This window comes from Mauremys mutica, chromosome 1, assembly GCF_020497125.1.
Source record: "Mauremys mutica isolate MM-2020 ecotype Southern chromosome 1, ASM2049712v1, whole genome shotgun sequence".
Taxonomy (NCBI): domain Eukaryota; kingdom Metazoa; phylum Chordata; order Testudines; family Geoemydidae; genus Mauremys; species Mauremys mutica.
The window spans coordinates 91223165-91243174 of record NC_059072.1 but is presented as its reverse complement, the minus strand read 5'-3'; the positions used below and the strand labels follow the sequence as shown (position 1 = coordinate 91243174).

General features: G+C 48.5%; 1 protein-coding gene across 9 annotated transcripts in view; it reads right to left on the bottom strand.

Moving 5' to 3' along the window:
* The window catches only part of LOC123346248 (cytochrome P450 2D17-like), a 51062-nt gene that overhangs the window by 18988 nt on the left and 12064 nt on the right, over positions 1-20010 (bottom strand). Inside the window, exons 1-4 of one of the 9 annotated variants that reach the window (XM_044983569.1) lie at positions 18170-18214; positions 12742-12841; positions 9700-9871; positions 6907-7059 (exon numbers count right to left, since the gene is read on the bottom strand). In XM_044983569.1, coding sequence (XP_044839504.1) covers positions 6907-7059; positions 9700-9871; positions 12742-12841; positions 18170-18201 — 457 coding nt within the window. In that variant the 5' untranslated portion in view covers positions 18202-18214. Of the gene's footprint in view, positions 1-6906; positions 7060-9699; positions 9872-12741; positions 13016-14681; positions 14827-18169; positions 18300-20010 lie in introns of those variants that run through there. The other 8 variants (XM_044983559.1, XM_044983608.1, XM_044983541.1 and 5 more) reach the window with 8 other exon arrangements.

Here is a 20010-nt window from a genome sequence, read left to right as displayed (position 1 = left end):
TTGCCTACTACAGTACTGCCCTAGACGCTGTGGCTGTAGGATTTTCCCCTTGTTTACGGGCTGTAGCGGCAACGGCCCTTGCTGTTCAGTTATCTGAATCTATTGTATTGGGTTCTCCTTTGAGTGTGTGTGTTCCGCATGCTGTGGCTGCACTCTTGTTGAAATCTAGGACGCAGCATTTATCCGCTTCTCGTCTTATCAAATATGAACTGGTTTTGCTTTCTTCCTCTCATATTACTTTGGCTCGTTGCCCTGTTCTTAATCCAGCCTCTTTGTTGCCTGGGCCTGAAGATGGAACCCCACATGATTGTGTGTTTGTAACGTCTGTTCTTACTCGTCCTAGAGATGATTTACTGGATGTGCCTTTGCAGAATCCTGATCTCCTTTATTTTGTGGATGGCTCGTGCTTGCGAGATTCTAAGGGTAAATTAGTTGCTGGTTATGCTGTCTGCACTACCTGTGCTGTTGTTGAGAGTGCTTTCCTTTCTTCAGTGTTTTCCTCTCAAGTAGCTGAACTTGTGGCTTTGACTCGAGCTTGTGTTCTGGCTCGAGATCAAACGGTCACTATCTATACGGATTCTCGTTATGCTTTTGGAGTGGTTCATGATTTTGGATTGCTTTGGAAATATAGAGGCTTCCTTACATCCACTGGTTCTCCTATTAAGAATGGTTTTTATGTTTCTGCTCTTTTGGATGCTCTTTTGTTGCCTAAAGCTATAGCTGTTGTTAAATGTACTGCTCACAAGACCCCTCATGATGAAGTTACCCGTGGGAATGCTCTAGCTGACTCTGCAGCTAGGACAGCAGCTCTTTCTGCACCTCAGGCTGTACATTCCTGTGTACTGATAGAGCAGCCTTCACTGGCCTCCCTTGACGATCTGGCTAAGATCCAGGAGGCAGCATCAAGAACTGAGAAGCACTCTTGGAGTGCTGCTGGCTGCATTTTACATTCTGATAATCTTTGGCGTGCCCCGGATGGTCGCCTGGTGGCACCAAAGATGTTATTGCCCTATCTTGCTCGCATATACCATGGGATGGCACACGTGAGCAAAGGGGGGATGGTTGCTGCAGTTGCCCGAGATTGGTTTGCACCCATTTTCCCTTCTGTTGCCCATTCCTACTGTCAACACTGTGTGATTTGTCAACAACACAACATTGGTAAAGCTGTTAAAGCTATGCGAGCAGCCCACCCTCCTCCTTGGGGACCTTTTGTAAATATTCAGATTGATTTTATTCAAATGTCTAAATGTTGTGGTTATGAATATGTATTAGTTTTAGTTGATGTATTTACCAATTGGGTTGAAGCTTTTCCCTGCAGGAAGGCAGATGCCAGGACTGTTGTGAAACTTCTGCTTAAGGATTTTGTCCCTCGTTTTGGCATTCCTGTGAGTATCAACAGTGATCGTGGAACTCACTTTACTGGACAGATTGTAAAGGAGTTATGTACAACTTTGCAGATCCAACACAACCTTCACTGCCCCCATCACCCACAATCTGCTGGGACAGTGGAACGCCAGAACGGGATTTTAAAAAATAAACTGGCCAAGATTTGTGCTGAAACGAACTTAAAGTGGCCAGATGCCCTTCCATTGGCACTGATGAGTATGAGAGCCATTCCCCATCGAAAGACTGGACTCAGCCCTCATGAGATTTTGACGGGGCGCCCAATGCGACTACCAACTGCACCCCCACTGACCTTAGCTCAGATGGACATTCATTTGATGGATGATATAATGCTTAAGTATTGTCAGGCACTAATGAAATGTGTTAAGTCTTTTTATACACAGGTGAAGGAAGCCTTACCGAAGGATCCTGTGCAACCTTGCCACTCATTGGAACCGGGAGACTGGGTCTACATAAAGGTCCATCAACGAAAGACTGCCCTGGCTCCACGCTGGAAAGGCCCTTTCCAAGTCCTGTTGACTACCAACACTGCTGTGAAGTGTCAAGGACTACCTGCCTGGACCCATGCATCGCACTGCAAAAAGACCCCTCCACCTCGGGAGGCCACACCTACTGATGATCAACGTGCTCCTTCTTCTAGCCCTGCTGCACCTGCTGGACAGCGGAAGAAGAGGACAAGGTGACGTGCTAGTGCCTTGGCTCATGAAACCCTATACAGGGAAGCTGGACAGGAGCCAGGACCGTTTCAACTACAGGCTGAGCCGATGCCGAATGACTGTGGAGTGTGCTTTTGGCCATTTAAAGGGGCGCTGGCGGGCGCTTTATGGGAAGCTAGACTTGGGGGAAAGCAGCATCCCTGCGGTTGTATCCGCGTGCTGTACCCTCCATAATATTTGTGAAGGGAAGGGTGAAACATTCAGCCAGGCATGGAACAACGAGGTGCAAGTCCTGGAGGCTGAATTTGCACAGCCAGACAGCAGGGCTACTAGAGACGCCCACCACAGGGCAACAAGGATTAGGGATGCCTTGAGGGAGGAATTTGAGGCAGAAAGCCAACAGTAATGTTTTTTGCCTTGACCAGGAGTGACGTGCACTGGTTACAGTGCTTTTAAGTGCCTGTGTTTTCCTTGATGTTTGTTACCTGTGTTTTCATTGGGGTTTATCATCTTTCACTTTATGCAGTAATAAAAACTGTTTCATAATCAAAGAAATCATTTATTTAAAAAAAAGGAAGTACACGGGCAGGGGGGTTGGTTGTTGAACTGTACATTCATAGTTTTGCATATGTACTGCCAGGAGTGCTGTGCACCTCAGGATTGTACTGTTGCATGGTGATGGGGGTTGAGTGCAGAGGGTAAGGGTCGTAGTTCTCTGGGCTCATAGGTGACCGTACAGGTGTCGGGGGCAGCTGGTGATGGTGTAGGTAAGAACCTGGATGCTGGGGAATGGGACTTGGAGCTGACATTGGTGCATAGGGGAAAGAGGTTTGGGAGGGTGGGGGTTTTGCATGGTAGTGCTCTGCCTGCATTGCTACCAGTGACTGCATACAGTCTGTTTGGCGCGCAATGAGGTTTATAAGCTGCCTCGTGGTTTTCTTCTGCGTCAACGCCTTTCTCCTGCTTTCTGTTTCCCTCCAGTGCTGCATCTTTTCTCTCCATTTCTGCGCATTTTTATTCTCTGCTGCACACTGGTTCATAACTGCCTTGACCAAATCTTCTTTGCTTCTGTTCGGTTTCCTTCTCAGGTTCTGAAGCTTTCTTTCAGTCACTGATAAGACCGGCCCAGGACTACTCAAGGTCACTATAAAAATACAGCAAATGATACATTTTAAGAGAGCTTGCATTGTGTATAATCTGAAGTAAAAGTCTCACACAAGCATTCCTCAGACATTTCAGCAACTGCTAGAGAATTCACAGCCTCCCAGAAATGGTAATGGTAATTAACCCTGGGGTTCCTGCCTGCCGCGGTATGCTCGGGCAGGGGGCTTCAAGCTTCATGGCTACACTGCCTGGTTTTGGGCTTTGTTAAAGGCAGCACTGCCATGTCCCTCAGGAATTAACCCTGGGGTTCCTGCCTGCCGCGGTCTGCTCGAGCAGGGTGCTTCTTGCTTCATGGCTAGACTGCCTGTTTTTGGGCTTTGTTAAACGCAGCACTGCCATGTCCCTCAGGAATTAACCCTGGGGTTCCTGCCTGCCGCGGTATGCTTGGGCAGGGGGCTTCTTGCTTCATGGCTAGACTGCCTGTTTTTGGGCTTTGTTAAAGGCAGCACTGCCATGTCCCTCAGGAATTAACCCTGGGGTTCCTGCCTGCCGCGGTCTGCTCGAGCAGGGTGCTTCTTGCTTCATGGCTAGACTGCCTGTTTTGGGGCTTTGTTAAAGGCAGCACTGCCATGTCCCTCAGGAATTAACCCTGGGGTTCCTGCCTGCCGCGGTATGCTCGGGCAGGGGGCTTCTTGCTTCATGGCTAGACTGCCTGGTTTTGGGCTTTGTTAAACGCAGCACTGCCATGTCCCTCAGGAATTAACCCTGGGGTTCCTGCCTGCCGCGGTATGCTTGGGCAGGGGGCTTCTTGCTTCATGGCTAGACTGCCTGGTTTTGGGCTTTGTTAAACGCAGCACTGCCATGTCCCTCAGGAATTAACCCTGGGGTTCCTGCCTGCCGCGGTATGCAGTTGGGGAAACCAGCACTGAAACACTCCCTCCATTTCCCACAGGAGTTAATACTTGAAGATATCTCCCTTCTGCGGGTTACCAAAGAAGCAAGGGAGGGTCTCCTACAACAATGCGGATTCCGCCCGGGTCCTTATGCAGCGTGCCTCTGTGCAAGCATGGTTCCCCCACCCCTCCTGGAACAGTGGCGCGGACGCGTTAGCCTGAATGGGACAGGGACCACAATGGCTCTCCCTTTAAACTTGGTCACGCGAATTGCCTATGCTCTTGCAGAAACTTTTGAAGAGATTACAGAGGCAGATTACTGCGACGTGATAGACCACATCAATGGGATATTCCATGTCTAGGCATGCAGGCATGCAGCCATACCATCCCCCCTCCTCTCCCAAAACCTTTGCATTGCAATAAAAGCTGCTTACCTGGGACCTGCTCCTGTGATTCTTCTGCACCAAGTTCCAGGGGCTGCAACTGGCTAGCTTCCTCCTGGCTTGAGAAGAGCTCCTGACTGCATGCCTCCTGGGACTCCAGGGTGTCTTCCCCCACCACAGTAGCCTCACTGTCTGCCTCCCCCTCCCCCTCCTCTACCGGCTCTGAACTGTCCATCGTGGTCCTTGGATTTACAGAGGGGTCACCCCCATAAATCGCATCCAGCTCCTTGTAAAACCGGCAGGTCGTGGGGGCACTGCCGGATCTGCGGTTCCCCTCACGTGCTTTGCAATAGGCACTCTGCAGCTCCTTTACTTTTACCCTGCACTGCAGCGTGTCACGCTCATGGCCCCTTTCCAGCATGGCTCTCGATACCTGGGCAAAGGTATCATAATTCTTACGGCTAGAGCGCAGCTGTGCCTGCACAGATTCCTCCCCCTAAACACTGATGAGGTCCATCAGCTCCCCATTGCTCCATGCTGGGGCTCGTTTGCCACGTGGAGGCATGGTCACCTGTAAAGATTCACTGATTGCATTCCATACCTGGCTGAGCAAACAGGAAGGGGATTTTTAAAATTCCCGGGGCATTTAAAGGGCGGGTCACCTGAGGCCAGGGAAGTAGAGTCTGACCTGATGAGCAGAGTGGCTGAACAGGCATTCTGGGATACATCCTTATACCCTGGAGGACAATCACAGCGCTGGTGTGTGGCCACACTTGATGACCAGCGCTGCAGAACCAGCGCTGGAATCCTTATTCCCCATGCCAAGTGAGGTGTACGGCCAGCGCTGCAGCCAGGGAGTTGCAGCGCTGGAAGTGCCTTGCAGGTGTGGCCACTTACTAATTGCAGCGCTGGTGGAGGCTTTCCAGCGCTGCAAATCGCCAGTGTAGCCATACCCTCAGTCTATAAGGTGCCACAGGATTCTTTGCTGCTTTAACATTTCAAGATTGCTTATGGAACAAACCAGTTTAAAGTCCATGCTCATGTAACCTGGGGTAGTTAAAGATGCCCCACATACTAACAGGGTTGGGCCTGGTCTATACTTGGAAGAAAGAGCAGCATGGAAAACTTAAGAATTTCAGGTTTGTGCTGCTGCAGATTCAGTCAGTGGTACTGACTGAAGGCCTTTGTCTGCAGCCATAGTAGGAAGCAGCAGCCATTAGCTAAGAAGTCACATCCTCACATTCCATCTAAAATACATTAAAACAATGTAACATCGGGCTGTTAAGAAGGCGATCCTGTCCTAATAGCACCCACTATCGCCAGATAAAAAAAACCAGATCTTAAGGTGGTTAAGGAAAACTTAGTTTGATAGCGTCCTGTCTGGCATGAAATCACCTATCACTAGTTGTGGTTATCAAATCCTCATTTCTTTCTTGTTTTATCTTTATGGTCCCCACTTCTCTATTGTTTGTCTGTATGATCTGTCTGGTTCTTTGTTTTTGTCTGTTACATAATTATTTTGCTAGGTGTAAATTAGTGAAGGTGGCAGGGTCTGATTGGTTAGAGAATTTTGTTACAATATGTTAGAATTGATTAGTAAAATGATTGGTTAATATAGCTAAGCAGGACCCAAGTTTCACTGTACAAACTGGGGTCCAAGAAGGAGACCAGCAGAGAAGAAACAGAAGGATAAGGAGGAAAGACCTGCAAGAAGAAAAACTCACCACTAAGACACAGCCTAGGATCAAAGCTGCAAAGAATCCTCTGCACGACCCTGACATGCAGCAACCAGAATCCAGACGAGATTGCCCTTGCATGGCCAACAGGGAAAGTCCTCCTGCTTGACCAGGACTGGTGAGCATAGCATTGTACGCTTAGCATGTGTATTCTGCTTGGTAATTGTTAATAAATAGAGGTTATTACTGTGTAAGGCTCTTTTGCTGGTAAAAGGTCTTGCAAACCCACAAACAGTATGCCCTGAGCCCTAGGAATAGGGTACGGATGGGTGTCTAAATTAAGAGGGTTACATCTTGAGCCCTAAGAACTGGGTAAAGTGGATGCCCCTAGAGTGTGCAAGTAACAGAGAACTGTGTGCCGGTAACAGTACTCATCTCTGCCTCAGTAGTGAACCCGTGGCCTGCTGTGTACAGACAGACGTTACTGGGCTGCTACAGACATTTTTAAGTTGAGGCATAAAAGTGATGTCCTTAAAGACTTCATGGCATGTTTTGGAAGCGTTTTAATGTTGATGCCTCCACCAAATTCGAGCTGAGGTAATTACATTCTACCAACCTAAAATTCCCCTTGCACATTCAGTTGGAGGTGTTGGGAAGTAAAAAAACAAAAAAACAACCCATCACAAACTCTCATGTTAAAACATCTGTCAGGCTATCATATTATCCTTTCATTTCCTTATGTATGGGAGTTACACTGGTCCCCTGCCCCATCTCCCCTGATGCTACAAACCTTTTTCAGAACAGATCGCAGAGTATAGAAATCCAGTTTCCTCGGTCACACGCTGCTCCAGGGATTTCTTTCCCATCCCAAGGTTCCTGAAGGTGGAGAGTGCAAATCTCCTTTGCTCCTTCCAGGCCTGACCATATCTTGCAGGCACAACCCCTGGAAAATATCAATAAACAAGAGCCACAATAACCTCTGGGAAGCACCATCCAACATTCATTGGCCCGCAACCAAATAGGGCTGGAGGGACTGGCTTCTGAGGAAGGATAAAAGGAACCAAGTATAGCTCGGCCAAATAGCAACTAATGGGAGCTGTTATTGCATCCTTCAGAGCTGTAGGTGATTAGTGCAGAAGGAGAGGGATTAGTCAGGGAGCTCCAAGATATAGCTAGGAGTAAGGGCATGAAATTCAGGTCCAGATCCGCAGCTGGTATAACCTTATGTAGTCAATGGAGCTAAGCCATGCTATACTCTAAGGGTATGGCTACACTTACGGTTTGCAGCGCTGGTAGTTTGCAGCGCTGGTCATCCAGCTGTGTAGGAGCAGCGCTGGTGTGTGGCCACACTCACAGCTACCAGCGCTGGTGTGTGGCCACATTTGGAGCATTTGCAGCGCTGTTGGGAGTGCTGCATTATGGGCAGCTATCCCAGCATTCAAGTGCACCAACGTGCTTTTCAAAAGAGGGGGGTGGAGGGTGGTGTACTGTGACAGGGAGCGGGGGGAAAGAGAGAGGGGATTTTTGGAGCCAACACTGTGTGTTAGCTTCCTGGATTGGAAAAATCACAAAATGTTCATGAGCCCTTAGTCTTAATTCTAATTGCAAACAGCCTGCCTCCAACACGGACTTCCCCCTGTTTCACTCACTCCCTGTGGTGTACTGTGACAGGGAGCGGGGAAGAGAGAGATTGGAAAAATCACAAAATGTTTGCGAACCCTAACAGCCTGCATCCAACACTGTTTCCCCTGCCTCTCATTTGATCGTTCACAGCCAGGTACAGAAAGTTCCTGTTTGCTGTGATCAGTGTTTGTTTTTATAGATAAGCAGTTCAAACGGAGCTCCGATCGGCTTCGTTCTGTTTCATTCACTCTCCCTGCCTCTCATTTGATTGTTTACAGCCAGGTACAGAACGGAGCTCCGATCGGAGCTCGTTCACAACAAAACAAAGAGAGGCTGCATAACAAAACAAAGAGAGTAATTTATAAAAGCATTCTGGGATACACCTTATTCCCTGGAGGCCAATCACAGCGCTGGTGTGTGGCCACACATGATGACCAGCGCTGCAGCACCAGCGCTGGAATCCTTATTCCCCATGCCGAGTGAGGTATACGGCCAGCGCTGCAGCCAGGGAGTTGCAGCGCTGGAAGTGCCCTGCAGGTGTGGCCACTTACTAATTGCAGCGCTGGTGGAGGCTTTCCAGCGCTGCAAATCGCCAGTGTAGCCATAAGGGTGTGAGCCTCAGGTTGGATGTCAGAAAAACATTTCCCAGTGATTAGATCTACTAAACTGCTCAATAGTCTCTCAAAGGAATTAATGGATGCCCCATCACAAGCCATTTAAAATTGGATTGGACAAAGCACTGGAGAACATACTATAGGGAGCATCCCTGCATTGGCCAGAGTATGGGCCAGGGTGAGGCTGAGAACACAGGCAGTGTGTGTAATGGAGGCTGGAGGAGGCTAAGCCTCCGCAAACCTCTGCTAATACTCCCCACCATGGCCCCGGGCCAGTGGGAGGACTCAGAGCTCCTCCAGCCAGCCTGGGCTTGGGGTGGCTCAGGCAGGCGATGGCTTGGGCGAGGCTTCTCCGGCCACAATAGGGGCTTGGGACAGGGCAGGGGACTAGTCTCCCCAATGGGGGGTTCACACGCTGCCCATGGCTGAAAATATGTGAATCTATAGATATTTTTCCAGCTCTAATCTTTGTTGTGTAAGTGCTTTGGGATAACCTGAGATGATTCCAGTCCGACAAGCCTCCCTCTTAGGCAGGGCCGGCTCCAGACCCCAGTGCGCCAAGCGCGCGCTTGGGGCGGTATTTTGCTGGGAGGGCGGCAGGCGGCTCCGGCGGACCTCCCGCAGGCATGACTACAAAGGGTCTGCTGGTCCCGCGGCTCCGGTGGGCCTCCTGCAGACGTGCCTGCGGAGGGGCCGCTGGTCCCGTGGCTCCGGTGGAGCATCCGCAGGCATGCCTGTGGGAGGTCCACCAGAGCCGCGGGATCAGCGGACCCTCCGCAGGCACATCTGCAAGACGTCCCCCGGAGCCACGGGACCGGCGACCGCCAGAGCGCCCCGCACGGCGCGCCGCCCTGCTTGGGGAGGCGGAATTCCTAGAGCCACCCCTGCTCTTAGGTTGAATTTCTTTCTACTCTCCCCCATTTTCACTCTTGGGTCCTGGAGGTTCCTCGGATGGAGAGTTTTTTTTGTTATTTTTTTTTAAACAAGCTGAGGAAGGTACATACATGTGGTGAGGAATAGGAAACTGCCAGTTCTGACAATGGCAGCCAATAAGTATTGATTAGCACGTACATTCTACTGAACAATTCAGAATGGCCATGGCTTAGTAGTACTTGCAGCGCTGCAGTTGAGAAGGGGAGTCCCCATTTTGATCTAACCTGACTTCCTCCTCTCAAGAGGTAGTGTCAGGGGCAGACTCCAGCAAAAACAGCAGCAGCAGAGGGACAAGAGAGGGAGGCAGCTCACTTCCTAAGTCCCCTTCAACCTCTCCAGGAGCTCAAATGATAAACCCAGCCAGTCCCCCTGCAACAGTGCCAGAGAACTATATCAGTTTCCAAGGTACTTGCCTTCAGCGTTCTCTCCAAAACCCAAGTGCTCATATATAGGAAAGTATGGTCGGTCAGCAAAGTCCTCTGATTTCTGGACCAATGCTTCCTTTACTGCTTTGAATCCATTCACTACTATCAGATTACTCCAGCAGTTCTGAAGGCTAAAGACATTTCCATATTTTTCACTCAGCTGCCAAGAAAAAAAAGGAAAAACATATTGTTGGAAGCCAGATGACACTTAATTTTGCTGGAAAGCAAGCCTGAAAAATCATCTTGCATTTCTGTACGCACTCTAAATTATAAGGATCTCAGAGCACTCTGTTGGGCTTGTTAGCTCATCACGGATGTGCAGCCACTTCTGGAGTGGAACAACTCACAGCAGTACTACACAGCCACTTACACAGGGAGAGAAGAATACCACCATTGTCAGTTGACGGTGCAGGAAGAGTTTATGTCAACAGAATGTAACTAACCAAGTTGAAATTTGTCCAGGGACCTTGTGAAAGTGTTGTGGGCTCATTAACGACCACCAGCGGTCAGGATCTCTTTTGGAGTCTTCAGGGATAACAGACCCAAGCGTACATTGTTCCTTAAAACCATGGTGTGGCACTGGTTTAACCACCGACACAGAGAACCTTCTGCACTAATTCCTGCAGCACATGACTTTGCATAGGAGATATCCCATTCAAGTACTGACCAGGCCCAACCTTGCTTAGTTTATGAAATCTGATATTATCACAGAGGGTATAGTAGTGCTGGCTACAGATACACACAAAATAAAATTACTGACATAAGGGATTGGAGGTGGGGGGGGGAGCATTTCCTGTGATGCTGACAAACGAGGTGCCAGCTCTTGCCCAGGCTGTAGGCACAGAACTAACAAACTCATCGCTGGAGACCGACCAGTTTACCTGTATGTTAGTTTGCTCAAAATAGGTATTAGTCTTACAAGAATATATTTAGTGTTTAGACTCTGTGAAATGCTTGTGAGTTGCTGCAGGCGTTAATCTCACATGCAATGTCTGTGTTCCGCCCCATAAGAAAATATGTAAGTTTTGCTTTATAACTTAGCAAATGGCTGCTCTGGACTTGTGAACCCAGGCTCAGGAATCCTCCCTCCCCCCATCGAGAAGGACTGTCAAAATCAGCTGGGTCAAGGAACATTGCAATACAAAGGATTGGCCAATGGGCCTATCCCACCTTGGAAATGCCATGTGCAAGGAGGCTTGTTCTGTGGACTTGGAAGCTGAAAGAAGGAAATAAAACAAAATCACAGGAAAATTTTCCATCTTTTTGGCTGTCTGAACTGTCAACAAGCAGATGAGAGTCCTTTTCTATAAAACACTGGTGAACATATGTCTGTTAGAGTGCCTAGCGTTCAGGGCATTCACCTCATTACCAGAAAGATACTGATTAAAACGGAGAGAATTCAGAGAAAAGCCACAAAAGAGATTAGGGAGCTGGATGGGCTGATTCATGAGGAAAGCTAAAATGATGTAAATATATTGACTGGTCAAATATCTAAGGAAGGGGACTATGATTGATGCCTGCAAGTATTTGAAAGGTGCAAATTCAAATGATGGAGGGAAATTGTTTAGGTTTGGGTGAAGGAATAATGGAATGAGACTAAATAATGGAGAATTTACTCTGGACATCAAGAAACAAATCCTCAGCAAGAGGTGTATCAGTCTGGGGAATAGTTTCCTAGGGGAAGTGATGAAAACCTCATTGCTGGTCATTAAAACTGGATAAAGCCCTCCGGGGCAGACCACTAGAAGTTAGAGGGGTGGATAAGAATAGGCCATCTCTATCTTTGATTTCCATGATTCTGTATGTAAAAGGAGCTGTTTTCATTTCAGTTCTGTGAGAAATGCAAAAAAGGAAAATGAAATTGTGTGAAATGGAAATGGGGCAGAAAAGGGAATATATGTTGTTACTAAAAATGTGGAGTTAAAACAGCTACGGGTCAAAAGTGTTGTTGGGAGCATTGTCATCATCCGATTTGATCTGGAAACTCAAAAACTCTTCCTACCACATGGTGAAAACAAGAACCAGACCCAGTTTCCCTTGACTGGAGAGTTGAAAGGTGCCAGCCTAGAAAAGGGGCCTCTGGAGTTTGGCAACTACAATCACAAAAGATAATATGATTTAGTTGCCTCAAGCTACATCAGTAGTTTCCTTGGAGACAGGACAAAGCATGCACTTGCAACAACTAACCCTGCAGCGGTGGTGTGTGCTCATTAGCGCAGACACAGCCAGCAAGCACATCCTACAGTTGTATAACTGGAGATTATAGGTTTGTTTACTTTTGCTGAGACTCTCAATCATTTCTGGTCACTTACGAGGAAGCTGTCATCCATGCATCCACATCCCCAAACCAGAGACATTTTTAATGAATGGATCTGAGCAGAGACAAATGAATTTTCATATAGAATAAATCTTTCACTAGCCCTTTTCATCCTAAAGGATATAGATGGTACATAAAGGGACCAGGTCACCCACCTCTGAGGCGGAACGCAGCTACTGTTTAACAGTGCTAATACTGTGCAACAGCCCAGCACACTACAATGTCTCCAGCTGAAATTACAGGGAGAAGGTAAAGAGTCAGTGTGTCTGGGTGTTGCTGTGTGTGTGTGCGCGTGCACAGTGGGGATCGCTCTCCTCCAGCGCTATCACATTTGCAGAGGATTCTACTGGACGTGAGGGTGGAATGTTGCCCTCTGGACCCTAGAGCCAGAGCAAAGCCACAGCAGATAATCACAGAGCGTTAGGGCCCCTCCTCCCCTAGGGGGACTGACTGTTACCGTGTTGGAAAGGCCCCTGCATGTAAAATAACCCCTCCAGCCCGCACCCAGCTGGATTAAGGAACCACCAGCCCACACCAGCTCTGTTCCCCAGCACACTGTGCTTAGGGTGACCAGATGTCCCGATGTTATAGGGACAGTCCTGATATCCAGGGTTTGTCTTATATAGACAGCAATTATCCCCCACCCTGTCCCGATTTTTCACACTTGCTATCTGGTCACCTTAGCTGTGCTCTCCAGCCCCTCTGGCACTGACCTGGGTAAAGGAGAGGTGCGGGTTGTGGAAATCGATCTGCAGCATGGTCCCAATGAAAGGCAGGGAGGTCGGCCCTGGTGGGTAGCGACTCCAGCTCTTCCTGCGCTTCAGGAAATCAAATAGCAGAGCGAAGACTGTGAGGGCTATGCCCAGTGCTGGGAGGTTGTTCCTGCAGGATCGAAGCTGGGACCAGAGCCACAGGAGCAGCTCCATGATCGTTCTCCCCTTTGCCCCCCTTCGTGTTTTTAACTCTCACCCCTGCCTCTTTTCCCTGCTCCCGTTCTCTCACTCTTTGCTATTTCTGAATCCCTAGTTTCCTCCACTCGTTCCCCTTCTCTCTCTGTTTATTTCTCAGACACCCGCCCCTCTCTTGCCAACAGTCACAGCTTGGAGCTGCCTGGCCAGAATTTCTCTGTAGCCCCTCCTCTGCCTAGATAATACAACCTCGCAGGGGAGTGGTAATGAAGGGTGGCCCAGCCCCTGTAAAAGGGAAAGGGCATAGCTCCATTTCCAGCATCTGTGGTATGTAACATGAGGGAGAAAGGAGCCTGTGTGAGCTGTAAGGTTGAGTCCATATGCAAGGATGAGTCTCTCCTAGGGCTTTAATTGCCTCTTGTATTCAGAAGTAGCAATCCTTACCTAGAGTGACTAGATGTCCCCATTTTATGTCCCGATATTCAGGACTTTTTCTTATATAGGCTCCTACTACCTTCCCCCATCCCCATCCAAATTTTTCACACTTGCTAGCTGGTCACTCTACCTTCACCATTTCTCCTCACTTGGTTGGTTCGTAACCAGCTTTTGCTGAGCCCCCAAGAGATTGCTTAAAATGGGTTTAACTAGATCTGAGTCCTTCTCTTTCTTATTGGATGATTTTTACATAGAATTGAAGGGAAAACCAGCTACTGAACACTGTCAGGGAGGAGGTGAGAGACTCTTCTCTCTCTCCACCTGGTCAGGCGTGTATTGTGTAGTGTCTATGCCCCAGTGGAGCCCTAGCCTCAGACTGAGCCAAACACTAATCAGAGATAGTGAAATCGACAAGAAAGGAGCACACAGGAAAAAACCACCCATGGCTGCTGAGCAGCATCCGGTTTACAAGTAAGGACAGTGGACTAGGGATATAACTGAGGGCACAGAGACGCACCCTCTGCATCTTTCCACTGAGGAGACAAGCTGGCAGCATGGCTTGTCTCATGGAAGATCACAACCAAGCCTGGCTGTAAGATACTGGAAGGGTTTGGGGGGGAACTTTGCTCTACAAGACAGAAAAGTATCTAGTTAAATAAGTCCAGGGTCTAGAAAGCATGTTACCATTTTATTTTATATGCAAACCATTTGCTTCCAATACTTCGACTTCCTACTTCTCAAATCACTGTACTTTGTTAAATAAATGTTTACTTGTTTTCACTACAAATGTGTCTGAGTGCTGCATGTTTCAATGGAAACTTGGTTGGGCCCTAAAATCTGAGAGTGAGATTGTTTATGTCCCAGGAGAGTTCTATGCTAGTTTCATGGGGGTTAGGTCCCTCAATGGCTATTAGCCAAGATGGTCAGGGCTGCAACCCCATGCTCTGGATGTTCCTAAACCTCTGACTGCCAGATGCTGGGACTGGATGGCCGGGGATGGAACACCTGATAATTGCCCTGTTCTTCTCACTCCTTCTGAAGCATCTGGCATTGGTCACTGTCGGAAGACAGGATACTGGGCTACATGGACCATTGGTCTGACCCTGTATGGCCATTCTTATGCTAATCAAAATAGATGCCATTCTAGATCCTTAAGTGTGCTAGGTGGAGTAATCTGATCCTGATTTGTAGAGTTGTAAGGAATAAATTACAGGTAGATTCCTCATTTATTCCAACAATGACCAATATACTAGCAACAGCACTAATATGCTTAGACATGAGACTCATAATAGTAGAGTTCTTATGGATACCATCAATTTTATCTGCCATCTGGTAGAGCATTTTGATGGTATCCGCCATCTGCTGTTTCTGCTCAGGGACTTTTTCATAAAGAATGTCATGGTTTTTTACTCTTCCATAGCTTCCTGCCTGCTAAAGAGAGGATTTCAAGGAGATGCCCATATAGACAGCAACAACACAAGCCATAGACACCGTTTTGTAAAACACACAGTTAGAGGGCCTTCCCTTCACCCTCCCACTTCCCTGGTTCTTGTCACGCAGACAGCAAGCAGCAAAAGACCAGAACCCCAAAGTGCAGACAATGCGATGTTTACTGGGGTTAGTTTCCAAGCAAACATATCCCGTAACCCTTCACACCAATCGGGCTTATCTCTATACGCCAATAGAGTCTGTTCCCCAGTGATCCCTTCCCAGCTCTGACACCGCAGACCGTTTACCCCGTGTCCCCATTCCCAGCTCTGATGCTGCAGAGCCTTTCCTATGTCCCTGTTCCCGCCGCCTGAGCAAGCATGAGTCCAATTTCCCGTCCACTTCCTGCTTGACCCCAGTTTATATAGTAATATTCTCAGCTACACCTTAACCAATCATTTTACTGAAATTTAATTAACCAATCCTAACATATTGTAACATAATTCTCTAACCAATTATATCCCAGTACCCTAATTAACTTACACCTAGCAAAACTAACTATACAGCAGACAGAAACAATTAGCGAACCAGACAGATTAACAATAGAAAAGTGGGGGCCATAAAAATAAAACAAGAAAAAAATGAGGATTTCACAACCACAACCAGTGATAAGTGATTTCTTGCCAGACAGGACGCTATCAAACTAAGTTTTCTTTAACCATCTTAAAATCTGTTTCTTTGTCTGGTGGTGATGGGCACTATCAGGACAGGATCATCTTCCTAACAGCCCAATAGCACCTTATTCAGTGTGACTGGTTTGGAATGTGAGGATATGACCATTCGCTTCCCAGCTTATGGCTGCCCCTGCTGCTTAGCCAAAGGCCTTAGCCTAAGAACAAGCCTCAGACTATCCTAGTGAGAGAAGGCTCCTACACAGGTGAACTGTGATTTTGATTCTTTGTTTCATGTCACTAGCTAAGTAATAAAAATACTCCTAAGTTCTTAAAGTATAGGTTTTACAGACAGGCCTGAATATCTATATTCTAACACACACACCAGACTGTCCAAGTGTTATCAGTTCATTACATTCATGAATTAAACAATTAGGTGCCAACATGATGTGCAGCATGGAACTGTTTACATTGTAGACTGAAGACCTGAGCCAGTCAAGCACTCAAGCATGTGTGACGATGGGACTACTCCTGGTCATTTTAATTACTGCATTTCTGAAATTTTTTGCTCGAAATTGTCCCTTAATGTTCAGATTTTAAAACTGATTAAAACAAATATACAAGGCCCAGATCTCAGGATATGGAACCACCATTTTATGACACACCATGGGTGATGTGTAAGCGTGGAGCAGGCAAAGGTGCCATAGGACCATCTTCCCTGGGGTACAGCCTACGTTGTGGCTCCTATACCATCCCTCCATCCTTGCTGCCACTGTAAGGGGCGTGGCCGGGGTGTACCAAGGCCCTTCTGATCTCCAGCTGTCATAAAGGCCCATGGTTATTTGGTGTATTAGTCTGCTCTAAATGACGTGAGGAGACAAGAACACCTCAGTCAGCCCAGGTTCGGGAGAGCACAAAGACTAGCTTTCTGTCCCCCATTCTGAACCACACTGTGCTCTCCTCAACCATAGTTGAGGACCTGGGCCATGGAGACCATTTCAAGCCCCACAGTATTTCTAAGTGATAAATATGGAAAATAAACACTCAGAATTAATGCTAAGCTAGGGACTGTAGGAATAAGGGAAGTGGGGATGGGATACAGAGCCTTTCATCCTAGGTCAGTGCTTCCAATCCTGCTTCTCAGACCATTGCTCAGTGGCTTAGGGGAGATGAATGAGTGGCCTCAGTCAAAGTGCTAGTAGGCTAGTTATCCACATCACCTAAACAGCTTCACAACCAGCAGGAACTTTGTTGGCATTGTCAGTAGCGAGGACAAGGACTGAGCAAGGCCCATGGAGACTTAATTCCCCTCTTGCGCAAACAGCAGGTTCAGATCCAGGCTGAGACACCCAGTATTGACAGGGGAAGGACAGTGATGAGTTTCCATCTTGTGAATCCCTGCTCTGTGGAGAACAGCAGACTGCTCAGTCTCCTTTCTCAACCCAAACACCTTTCTTTAGCTCTGAATTTACAACTGAAAATGCTATCATGCCCTGGAACATGGACTGACTCACCTACCATAATTCTTGCCATTGTACAAAGGAAACATTTTTGTACAAATAAAGCAGAGGTGGGCAAACTATGGCCCACGGACCACTTCCGACCTGTGGGACTATCCTGCCCGGTCCGTGAGGCTAGCCCCTGGCCCCTCCCCCGCAGCCACGCGGGCAGCGCTATGAGCAGCAGGGACCCTTGTGCGCTCCTGCCGAGCAGCATGGCAGCGTGTCTGGCTCCGGCTGGGTGGCACGGCTGCCAGACATGCTGCTCTGAGTGACATGGTAAGGGGGCCGGGCAGTTGGATAAGGGCAGGGGGTCCCAGGGGCAGTCAGAGGACGGTGGGTGTTGGATGGGGTGGAGGTTCTGGGGGGCAATCGGGGGCCGGGGGAGATGGATAAGCTTGGGAGTCCCGGGGGTTGGGGGGCTGTCATGGGGCGGGGGTGTGGATAGGGGTCAGAGCAGTCAGGGGACTGGGAGCAGGGGGGTTGGATGGGAGTGGGGTCCCGGGGGCGGTTAGGGGCGGGGGGTCCCAGGAGGGGGTGGTTAGGGGACAAGGAGTAGGGGGTGTTGGATGGGTCAGGGGTTCTGAGAGGGGCAGTCAGCGGCGAGAAGTGGGAGGGGTCAGATAGGAGGTGGGGGGTCCCGGGAGGGGTGGTTAGGGGACAAGGAGCAGGGGGAGTTAGATGGGTCGGAGGTTCTGAGGGGGGCCGTCAGCGGGTGGGAAGTGGGAGGGGGTGGATGGGGGCGGGGACTAGGCTGTTTGGGGAGGCACGGCCTTCCTTACCCGGCCCTCCATCCAGTTTTGTAACCCCAAGTGGCCCTCGAGCCAAAAAGTTTGCCCACCCCGAAATAAAGTTTATGTCACCCGTTTCTCCTGTGTCTGCTTCTAACTCCCATCCTGAAATCCAAATTGTGAACATGCAAGATTTTAATCCTTTACCACAGAGGTCATTATGGTGATGTCTAACAGAGGATTCTGACCGCACTCCAAAACAAAATTACAATTGCTGCTCATAATTTACATAGTGCCTAAAGACAAGATACAGGGACCCCTTTTATCCACCATGGAAATGCCACCACATCCGGAGTGAAATTGTTTAAACAATTGCTATGTTAGAAATGCTCAGATTCTTTTAGATTAAACTGATAGACAACAGCTTGGCGCAATTTAGGAGACACTGTCATTTTAGAGCTGTGCTGACCTCTCTTCCTCTGTCACCACAACTTTCCTCATACGTTGTTTCAGCTCTTTGCTGCCCTCGCATACAGATGTCATTTTGCTCCCCATGTGCAGAGCCATTTCCTGCTGGTGGTCACCTTGTTTTAAGTCCACTTTGGGGAAAGAAAACCAAAAATGCTGAAGAATAACACAAGAGACACATTGAGGACTAAGATTGATCTGTTTTTTTAAAAGAAGAAAATGGAGGATGGGATGAGAAGCCTTTCACCTGCAGGAGATCAGTTCCAATCCAGTCCTCCATGAGGGAGAGTAGGGCCTGGTCTACACTACAATTTTAGGGTGAATTTAGCAGCGTTACCTTGATTTAACCCTAGACCCGTCCACACGACAAGCCCTTTTTTTCGACTTAAATCGATTTCTTTACTCCACCTCCAATGAGGGGATTAGCGCTGAAATCGACCTTGCTGGGTCGAATTTGGGGTCGTATGGATGCAATTCGATGGTATTGGCCTCCGGGAGCTATCCCAGAGTGCTCTATTGTGACCGCTCTGGACAGCTTCTCTCAACTCAGATGCACTGGCCAGGTAGACAGGAAAAGCCCCATGAACTTTTGAATTTCATTTCCTGTTTGGCCAGCGTGGTGAGCTGATCTGCACAGGTGACCATGCAGAGCTCATCAGCAGAGGTGACCAAAGAGCTCCAGCATGGACCGAACGGCAGGTACAGGATCTGATCGCTGTTTGGGAGACAAATCCATGCTAGCTAAACGCCGTTCCAGTAAACGAAATGCCAAAACATTTGAAAAAGTCTCCCAGGGCATGGAGGACAGAGGCTATAACAGGGACTCGCAGCAGTGCCATGTGAAAATTAAGGAGCTCAGGCAAACTTACCAAAAAAACAGAGAGGCAAATGTCCGGTCCGGGTCACAGCCCCAAACATGTCGCTTCTATGATGAGCTGCATGCCATTCTAGGGGGTGCAGCCACCACTACCCCAACCCTGTGCTTTGACTCTGTCAATGGAGTAGGATGCAACACGGAAGCGGGTTTTGGGGATGAGGAAGATGATGATGAGGTTGAAGATAGCTCACAGCAAGGAAGCAGAGAAACTGGTTTCCCCAACAGCCAGGATCTGTTTCTCACCCTGGACCTGGAGCCAGTAACCCGCGAACCCATCCAAAGCTGCCTCTCGGACCCTGAAGGCGGAGAAGGGACCTCTGGTGAGTGTACCTTTGTAAATATTAGACATGGTTTAAAAGCAAGTGTGTTTGATGATCACTTTGCCCTGGCATTCGCCGCCAGTACAGCTACTGGAAAAGTCTGTTAACGTGTCTGGGGATGGAGCAGAAATCCTCCAGGGACATTCTCCATAAAGCTCTCCTGGATGTACTCCCAAAGCCTTTGCAAGAGGTTTCTGGGGAGGGCAGCTTTATTCCGTCCTCCATGGTAGGACACTTTACCATGCCAGGCCAGTAGCACATAGTCTGGAATCATTGCATTCAAACAACATCCATTCGTTATCTATCTGTGTTATCCTCGGTAGAGTGATATCATTCATAGTCACCTGGTTGAAATAGGGTGATTTTATTAAGGGGACATTCAGAGGTGCCCGTTCCTGCTGGGCTGTTTGCCTGTGGCTGAACAGAAATGTTCCCCACTGTTAGCCACATGGGGGGGGGGAGGGGTGAAGCGATCATCCCAGAGAATTGGGGGGTGGGGAGGTGGATTAGTTGGGTTTGTTCTGCAAGCTAACCCACAAACCTCAGCCCCTCCTTTTAAATTGCCAACCCATTTTAAATGGCCAACCCAACGGGTGCTTGGTATGGGAAATGAGGGCACTGCTGTTTGAAACCATTCCCACGTTA